The 10,293-nt window shown below is 37.7% G+C and overlaps 1 protein-coding gene and 1 long non-coding RNA gene across 2 annotated transcripts; both read left to right on the top strand.

Moving 5' to 3' along the window:
* The first annotated feature begins 3,380 nt into the window (after nucleotides 1–3,380).
* Nucleotides 3,381–7,138, top strand: LOC110930919. Its single transcript, XR_004888963.1, has 2 exons — nucleotides 3,381–4,218; nucleotides 4,913–7,138. It is a non-coding gene; the product is annotated as an uncharacterized LOC110930919 (long non-coding RNA).
* Nucleotides 7,139–8,665: 1,527 nt separating this feature from the next.
* Nucleotides 8,666–10,293, top strand: LOC110930918 (anthocyanidin 3-O-glucosyltransferase 2). The gene has a single exon (XM_022174312.2). The coding sequence runs from the start codon at nucleotides 8,706–8,708 to the stop codon at nucleotides 10,164–10,166; it is 1,461 nt and encodes a 486-aa protein (XP_022030004.1). The 5' UTR covers nucleotides 8,666–8,705; the 3' UTR covers nucleotides 10,167–10,293.

Genomic DNA, 10,293 nt, shown 5'->3' with positions numbered 1-10,293 from the left:
ACGCCCCCCTTCACTCCCATAAAAAAACTACATATTGATGTGGGTTCACTTCCACTTTCTACTATCACGACAGGAAGGATACCGTGTACCCTACTAGTTTTAGTCGTGGGCAGACACTAAGGCAATGGGGTATGGTGTGGCTTGGGTTGGGGCATTTGTTAACACGTGGAATGGGAGCCTCCCCACCACTCAAACCCACGCCCATGGGGTATGGTGGGGCTTGGGTTTGGTTTGGCCATTGAGAGCCTGCCATGTCAATTACTAGCTCACCCCACGCCCGGCTTCAAACCCACGCCAATGGGGCCACGCCCAAACCCACGCCCCAACCCAAGCCCCCGGGGTGGTGGCTTGGGCGTTTTCAGCCAACCCACGCCCCAACCTATACCCCATGGTCTAAATAAAAAATTTGGGGGAGGGGGGTGACGATATCATATTTGTTTCTTCAACGGAACCAACCAAAATCTAAATATGCTAAAACATGTCGTAAATATAACTTGATTAGAAGCTTATGAAAAACATCTTCTGAACGACGCCACACACGTTCGTTACTTCGTCATCTTAAACATGACCACATGGGCTTTTACAGTAAACATAAAGGGCCCAAACTCTAGCTTTTATCTTTTTAAACTACTGGGCCGGCCTAGAGTAAACATAAAAAGCCCACTTCAAACATAACTTTTCCTCACCTGGAATCCAATGTAACCCTAATTATCATGGCGGCTGAAACCCTCTTTTCTTCCTTCCTATAATAAGACGCCCCTGAAGCTACATAACTCACAACCAAATTACTAGATCTAGATCAGAAAACAACTACTCTCGGTTTAACCGGTCTGTTGGGAGGGAGTCTGTTGAGCCGGTGCCCATATTTGGTACGAGTGGGATAGGTAAAACATCATTATTTCAACTCATGGTGTGTGTTTGTGTTTCTGTTTCCATACTTTGAAAAATGATTTTTACTAATTTTTTTTATCACTTATGGAGTGAAATCTTTTAGTGGTAAAATTATTTACTTGATAGATCTACTAGATGTAGAATTTTTATAGTGTAAAAATGTTATTGTTTATGTTTATGTTTTGGTTTAATAGTGTTTTAGAAGGCTATTGAGTACCAAAGCGAATGAGGAATAATGGGAAATGGATGATATTGGAGCATATATCTTACACTAAGCTATTATTATTCTTTATTTGTTTTTGTTCTCAATAGCCTTCCAACGCTTTCAAAGTCATATGCATACAATTACGTTTTTACACTATGCTTTTGATTATATAAACCCAATTTATCTTGAAAAAAATTAAGATGGAACATTGGCATCCAAAGCCGGCTGCGACCGCTGCCCCAGTATGAAGGTTATGGTCGTACCGACCCGGACGACCATATATATTGCGGGAATTCGCATGACACCAGCAACAGACTGGGAGGACGCAACTATATTCCTCCCACTCATCCCCGCAACACATACCTCAGGGCTGCAAAGCGCCCTGAGAACCAACCCTACAGGCCGAAAGTTGCGGCCGAAAACTCCAAATTCGCCTCGCGAATTACCCACGCCCATGTCACCACAACAAAATTCCCATTTAATGTTGGAAAATACAACGGTTCGTCCGACCCGGATGACCACATGAACGTTTTCATGGGTGCGGGATGCAACGGCCAGTGGTATGAACCCACTTGGTGTAATTTTTTCCCCCAGACCCTCACAGGTCTGGCCAGGGCTTGGTTCAATTCTTTGCCAGTGGGATCACTGGCCTCATTCGAGGACTTGCATGCAAAGTTCCTCGCTCATTTCAGCCAGCAACGACGTCACGAACGTGATTCGATGAACGTCATAAATATCTGGCGCAGGGACGACGAATCTCTCAAAGCATTCGTCGTCCGATACAATAAAGAGTGCCTGGAGATAGGTGACGTGGCAGACCAAATGGCACCGAACCACTTCATCAAGGCCGTTAGGGACAAGCAGATGGTTATGACCATCTCTGGCAAGGAGTGCTTGCCTAAAAAATGGGAAGATGTCATGGCCGCAGTCAAGACATACGCCCAAACGCAGCGGTCCCTTGAACCGTATATGGCAAAGGCACAGCCCCAAGCCGAAACCTCCCACCAGGGGTCCAAGCGTAACAATAAAAGCAACCGTTACGTTGGAAATCGCGACAACATTTCCAAACCATACTTCCCGCGGACCAACCTGTTTGACCCAAGGAACCATAACGCCCAACGGGACAACCGGGCGTCAAAGAAAGATTCTCGAGACCGCAACTGGACCGAGATCACTGTGTCGCCAAGCGAAGTCCTTATTACAGACGCACAGCTCTTGCGACCGGCCCAACCAATGAAGTTCAAGAAAAATCAAGATCTCACTCTCTATTGTGAGTATCACAAGGACTCGGGCCATACAACAAACAACTGCATCAGTCTATGGCTGGAGATTGAGCGAGCCTTAAAAGAGGGCAAACTGCAACATCTTTTGCCAGGTGGGCAAAAACCCACCAAGCGCATCACCCCTCATGGCGAAGGCACCTCCTCAAGAAAGAGGACCATGTATGTGGCCTCGACCCACATGATTAACGGAGGCAAAGGAAGGCCGCACAAAGCGGCGAGAAGACCGGACAATGACTGGAAAGACGAGCAAGTCGTCTTTCCAAAAATCCGAGGCGGACCGCGTGACAGGCGCGCCGTCGTTATTACAGGCCAACTGGCTCATTACTGCACCGAGCGTCTATTCATCGACCCGGGCAGTACTTCTGATATAATCTATGAGCAATGCTTCAGCAGTTCGATCAGGAGGACAAGGATCGGTTGCAAGCAGTGGATTACCTGTTGGCCGGGTTCGCAGGGGAAACTGTCTTTCCCATAGGCCAGATCACTAAGTCAATCTAGGACTCGCACATTATGTTAAACCTGTCAAATGCGAAAAAAATAGACATGTAAAAACGTTCACCTACACACGCACGTTGCGTCGTGTTAACTCGCAAAACTTAGAACGAAACGTAAAAAACGTTAAACCAAAGACGCACGTTGCGATGGGTTAAGTCACAAAATTTAGAACCAAGCATAAAGCGGAAAATTTGCGGAAAATGAAAACTACAAAAGAACCAAAGTTGAAAGTAAAAATAGTTATGAGGATAGATTGCAAAAGATAAAAACTTTTGTGTTAAAAGTAAAAGAAAAACAAATAGTTTTGACTTAAAAATAATTTATGAAATACTTTTGGTGAAAAGTAAAAAAAAAATCAATTTTTTTTGGAAAACCCTCAAAGCCAACGTTACGACAACCATATGCATAACCATTTTTCTTTGAAAACCTCCCAAAGCACACCCCGCGTTCCGGCGGGGCGTAAAACGGTGTCAAATAGTACTAATGTCACACAACCGTCATCGACCATCAACACTGACTCGACCTAGGATATGCGTGTTGCGACGAACCTATCAAACATGGAAAAATAATGGTTAAAACGTTCAACCACACATGCACATTGCGTCGTATTAACTCGAAATTAGAACTATACGTAAAACGAAAATTTGCGAAAGTTCAAGTATAAGTGAGAAAAGTTGTGAAGTTCAATTGCAAATAATGAAAAGTTTTTGGTTAAAGTTAATAAAACAAATTATGTAGGGTTAAAATTGTAAAAGATAAAAATATTTGGGTAAAAAGTAAAAAATCAACTTTTTTTTTTGAAAACACCCAAAGCAAAATGTATAAGTGATGATGCACAACAAAGTTGTAAACTTATATATGGAATAATAAGCGAGATGAATAATATAATGTCTACATAAAAATATGCAATTGGAGTAATCTCTTTTCTAAACCCTAGACACTAGATATTTTTATATGAATTTTGGGCTTTTGAGCTTCTTCATGACGGGTAGGATCCAAAAACATAGTAATTTTGAGAGGACAATAATTAAACCCTAGTAACCACAACAAAGAAATGGAGGGCCCAAACTCTAACTTTTATCTTTTTAAACTATTGGGCCGGCCTAGAGTAAACATAAAAAGCCCACTTCAAACATAACTTTTCCTCACCTGGAATCCAATGTAACCCTAATTAACCATGGCGGCTGAAACCCTCTTTTCTTCCTTCCTATAATAAGACGCCCCTGAAGCTACATAACTCACAACCAAATCACTAGATCTAGATCAGAAAACAACTACTCTCGGTTTAACCGGTCTGTTGGGAGTCTGTTGAGCCGGTGCCCATATTTGGTACGAGTGGGATAGGTAAAACATCATTATTTCAAGTCATGGTGTGTGTTTCTGTTTTTGTTTCTGTTTCCATACTTAACATTTAACAACTTGTTGAAAAATGATTTTTACTAATTTTTTTTATCATTCATGGAGTGAAATCTTTGAATTGTAAAATTATTTACTTGATAGATCTACGAGATGTAGAATTAATATAGTGTAAAAATGTTATTGTTTATGTTTTGGTTTTGGTTAAATAGTGTTTTAGAAGGCTATTGAGTACCAAAGCAAATGAGGAATAATGGAAAATGAATGATAATGGAGGAAGCTATTGTTATTCTTTATTTGTTTTTGTTCTCAATAGCCTTCCAACGCTTCCAAAGTCATATGCATACAATTACGTTTTTACACTATGCTTTTGATTATATAAACCCAATTTATCTTGAAAAAAATTAAGATGGAACATTGGCATGAGTTATAACCAGTGTTTTAAAATCTGGTTTTTATACCATACCGGATTTGGTTCAGAAACGGTTCTTCCAGTTCTACGGACGGTTTGAACAAGTTTTTAAAATATTGGTTATAACTAGAAAACACACACATGATACGAGGTGATCTTTTACCTACTCCACCCATACCAATTATTGGCATGATGCTAAATTTTTGATATGCATGAATCAAACAATTTGTTTGGGTTTCTTTTTTTAATAATAGTTTTTTTTTGTCACAGGTTTTAAAAAGTTAGTTTGTTGTTGCTAACATGGATGTGAATATTGACTTTTTTTTTGGAATTTTTGTTTATTTTTTGTTTATGAGCTTGATTGAATTGACAACATGGAAAATCACCATTGATTGCAAATTCGTTAACCAAGTCAATTTCTAGCAAAATAGTTGTTAGTATGGACATGCTCATTACTAGTGTTGTAAACTAACCGAATGTTAAGCGAACAAGCTGTGAACCATTCGACAGGAAGTTCGTCTATGTTCGTTCGTTTAGTAAATGAACAAACATGAACAATAAATTCCGTTCGATAAGTTAAACAAACGAACATGAATAGAGGTTCGTTTGTTTGTTTATGTTCGTGAAAGTTTGATAAGTTATTAATTTATGTTCACTCGTTTATGTTATTTGTGTTCGTTCATTTAAAGGTTATTTTTTATGTTATATTTTTTTTTATTTTGGTTTTAGTTTTTAAAAATTTGAAACCATAGTTAATACACTATTTACACTATAAGCCTCTACCAACATCTTCTATTTGACCATTTTAATTTCAATTTGTGTTGAAGCTTGACAAGCTTCTTAATTTTTGTGTTCATTATGTTTATGATAATTATGTTGACTATGTTCGGATAGTTATGTTAAGTAATATTATATTTTTGGTGGTTTCTCCTCTGATAAAAAATGTAAATTTTATATTAATTTAAATGAATATAACGTCTGTTTGTTAATTGATTATTTATGTTCATCAACATTTATTTGTGTTCGTTTGCATTCAGTCAGTGTTTGTGAACATGTTCATTTCCTTAATGAACGAACACGAACAAGAAATCTTGTTTGGGAAGCATTCGTGAACCTTATTTGGACATAATTATTCCTTAGTGAACAAACACGAACAAAGCCTTGTCCGTATTAGTTCGGTTCGTTTACAACCCCTACTCATTACCTTTATTGTTTTATATCTCTCAAAAATGGAAGGGCTGAATAGGTAGAGGATTTTTATATGGAAATTAATATAATACTAATTTACATGAAATTTTAACTAATGTATTTATTTCCTAATAACACCTATGGTGGTACTCATCTTACAATGCCAATTAATATGCTGCATGACTCATTTTGCTTAAATTCTTTTGATGGGATATTATTTTGGGTTTCAGTTTCTTGAGCCAATTTGAATTTATGTGTGTATTTGTACCATGTTGGTTTTGTGGTTTGATAAACTCACATATTAACAACAGAGGTTCAGCTTCTTTAGTCACTCTTCATCATAGCAAAGGTATAGAAAACTTGGAGCTACATCAGCATATGTTTATTAGCTATAAAGCTATTAAGTTGTTTAAAGCATAGTTATCAATAGCGTCTATGGCGGCCGTTATAGCGAATAGTGTGGCGTGGCGGTCATATGCCGCCACAAGGTAGTTTGTGTATTTAAACATTTAACCCCCTCTATCTTTAGTAGTTTACATTTGGTCCTTAAACTTTCTAATTAAACATAAAAAGTATTAAATTAACATTATATACACATATATAAATTATGGATAGCTATATTTTATTTTTTAAATTATCTACTACCTTATCGCTAACGATAACTATGGTTTAAAGTTACAAAGAACCAAGCGTAAAGCCCTAACGCTCACCTTACACTTGATATTGGAAAAAACTAATGTTTGGACTCGTAGTTTATACAGTCAAACAGCTCTTATTTAGAACATCCTAAAATCAATCGAGAAAAACTACTACATGTGTATGCACTTCTTTAAAAAAAGATACAAGAGTGACCCGCTGTGCTTAACCGAGTATTTGTTAATCTCGTCAAATTAATTGCTAAAGTTTTGTGCAAAGCATGTTTCTCTATGTGCTCATTGTAGGTTAAAGATCTATTATGTGGCTTCAAACAAACCAGTGAACAGTCTTTTTGTAAGCTGACTACAGCTTTGACCTTGTTTTAGCTATTAGCTATTATAACACGACGGTGTGGGATGTTCGGGTGAGGGATGTTGTTGAGATGGGTGTGGCATTAGAGGAGTACACATTGGTGGTTCTGCTGGGTGATACCAGTAATAGATTTGATCGATCAGTTGGTAAATACCATGGTTCTGGCAGGGGTCCAACTTATAGTCGCCAAGGAGATAGAAAGCAGGATAAGCGGCATATGTTTACAAAAGATTCTTTATATATAATGTACTCCCTAACTTCACAAAGAATTTGTAATTAGAGGAAAATTTTGAAATGGGATCCCCAAATGATGAATATAGGGCTATAGGCCTCATAGTGAACCTTTATATGGTGCGGTTAGAATCATTTTGGCCCGTTTTGACTAACCTATACCCATTTTAACCGACTCTTTTTGCCCCAGTTGATTAAAAATCCAGGATCCACCACCGTGGGGGGTCACCGCTATCAAATAGTAGAAAACCAAACTACACAAACTTAATGGTGATAAAGTTTGAATCGAGTTGACCTTTTAGAAAGTCAAATTCTGGTTTCAGTATGTGATGGCTAGCAAGGTGTTTTTTTTTTTAATCTCAGTCTAAAGGTGATTACTTGTATGTTATGACTTATGATCAAAGTAAGTTCAAGAAAAAAACCTTATGTTGTAGGTATTTTAACAAGTGTTGTTAATAAACTTTGCTAGTTATATTTATAACTTTTTTCCAACGAAATAGTTAAATAAATATAAATATATTGGGAAATAGCAAAAATTTCCCACTAAATATCATGTTGCCATGTTATTGCAATATTGTTGTAAAGTAAAGTTTTCTAGTTGTGTTGCAAGTTATCTGGTTTTAGTCACGCATGCCTAAAGTAGTTAACAACTACGACCTTAAAATAATTAAAATTATAAGTTAACTGGTTTTAGTCAAGGTATGCGTATGCCTAAAGTAGTTAACAACTACGACCTTAAAATAATTAAAATTGTAAGTTAACTGGTTTTAGTCAAGGTATGCTCATGCCTAAAGTAGTGTTACTTGTCATACATTACCTGCCCGGCCGCCCCCCTATTATATAATCCGAACTAAATGTCTTTAAATAAGTTCATTAGTCCAACAGTATAAAAGATGTAATATATATAGAAGAAAATTAAGTTAAGAAGAAAATGAACAAAAGGTACAAATGTAAAACATTAAATAATTTTTCTCTCAACTCATTTATTATTATCTTTGACTAATTAAGAAGAAAATGAACAACGGGTACAAATGTAAAACATTAAATAGTTTTTCTCCCAACTCATTTATTATTATCTTGAACTAATTAATTAGTAATAAACACTATCATTCTCCACACTTAAATTTTTGCTTATACACATCAAAGTTTATCCTACACGTTCTGAAATTTATCCTACACATATTCAAATTTATCCTACACGGCTCGTAATTCATCTTACACATCTCGTAATTTATGCTACACTTTAAATTATATATTTTTTCCTTTTTTGAAAAATATGTTTTTTTTTTTTAAATAAGTTACAAATTTAATGTAGTTAGTTATTAAAAAGGAAAACTACCAATTAATGATCCATCTAAGTTTACCAATATATCTTTACACTAATATTAAATGAAAAAATAAATGAAGTAAATAAAGTTTTTTTATTGGTTGAATTTTTTTTTTATTTTAATATGTTACATTGTTTTGTCTTTGTTGTGGACGATAATGGAAATACCAAATGGTCCCACTAATCACAACATTCTATGTGCCAAGTGTTCTTGCCGGCAATGGCATTAAATTTTACCAAAAGAAATGGTACATAAACACAAGATAACTTCAAAGTTCAAACAAACCAAACTCATTAACCAAAACAAAAATGGCAAAAACAGTTGCAAAGCTAGTGTTCATACCTGCCCCTGGCCTTGGTCATATCATGTCAACCATAGAGATTGCAAAGGTATTGGCAAATCGAGATCAACGTCTCTCGGTAACAGTCCTTATCATCAAGCCTCCTAACTCAAGTTCTAACTCGCCAGTCACCACCTACATCGGATCACTAGCTAAACGCAGTATGGATCGCATATCCTTCATTGAACTACCACAACATGAGACCCCAACAACGCGTGACTCAAAAGGTCCCTTGGCTTCATTTGCTGAATACATGAACAATCACCGAGAATATGTAAGAAACATCGTGGGGGGTATGATAAGTCAACCGGGTCAAAGTAGGATCGTAGGGTTTGTGATTGACATGTTTTGTTTATGTATGATAGATGTGGCTAATGAGTTTGATATTCCAACCTATGTGTTCTTCACTTCTAGTGCTGCTTTTCTCGGGTTAAAATTATATATCCAGACACTGTGTGATGATCACAACCAAGACGTTGTCGAGTTGAGTCACTCGAACACCGAGATAGCAGTTCCAACGTTTGTCAAACTGGTGCCAACGAAGGTCTTTCCGAACATGGCCCAAACCAGAGAGACTCTAGAGTTTCTTTTGTCATCGGCAAGGAGACTAAGAGAGGTCAAAGCAATCATTGTTAATTCGTTTTCAGAATTGGAAACCCACGCAATCGAGTCGTTGTCTTCTGACAACAGCATCCCGACGTTGTATCCAGTGGGGCCCATACTCAACCTAGAAAGTGGTTCCGGTGCCGAAAAACCATTGGACGATGACCTCATCAGGTGGTTGGATAATCAACCGCCTTCCTCGGTCGTGTTCTTATGTTTTGGGAGTATGGGTAGTTTTGAGGAGGTTCAAGTGAAGGAGATAGCACGTGCTTTAGAGCATAGTGGCCACCGTTTTGTGTGGTCCCTACGTCAACCTCCGGTAGATAAAAGATCTCGACTCACGAGAGACTACGAGGATCCCGGGGTGGTTTTGCCAGAAGGGTTTTTAGAAAGAATGGCTGCAATAGGGAAAGTTATCGGTTGGGCCCCACAAGTGGCAGTGCTAGGTCATTGTGCAGTTGGAGGGTTCGTATCCCACTGCGGGTGGAACTCATTGTTGGAGAGTTTGTGGTTCGGTGTACCAGTGGCAACATGGCCTATGTATGCCGAGCAACATATGAATGCGTTTGAATTGGTGGTGGAGCTAGGATTAGCTGTGGAGATCACTATGGATTATAAAAAGAATTTATCTAAGCCTATGGCAGAAGCGGTTGTAGTCAAAGCGGAGGAGATAGAAAACGGGATAAGGCGACTGATGGAGGATGATTTGGTGAGAACGAAAGTGAAAAAGATAAGTGAGAAGAGCAGATCGACGGTGGTGGAGGGTGGTTCATCGTACTCGGCTTTTGGTTATCTTATTCAAGATTTTATAAAAAATGTTTCTTAGATTTGGGATTTCTTTTGCTAGAGTTTTAAGAAGGTGATTTTACTAACACCAAAAAATTAAGAAAACTTTGTTAGATTTTGTTTTTGCGAGTTTCCTCCTTTTAGTGGTTTGAACAAAACTTGTCTAA

The sequence above is a fragment of the Helianthus annuus genome, chromosome 3 (assembly GCF_002127325.2).
Source record: "Helianthus annuus cultivar XRQ/B chromosome 3, HanXRQr2.0-SUNRISE, whole genome shotgun sequence".
Taxonomy (NCBI): domain Eukaryota; kingdom Viridiplantae; phylum Streptophyta; class Magnoliopsida; order Asterales; family Asteraceae; genus Helianthus; species Helianthus annuus.
Note: the sequence above shows the minus strand (reverse complement) of the source record. Positions and strands in the feature narration are given on the sequence as shown.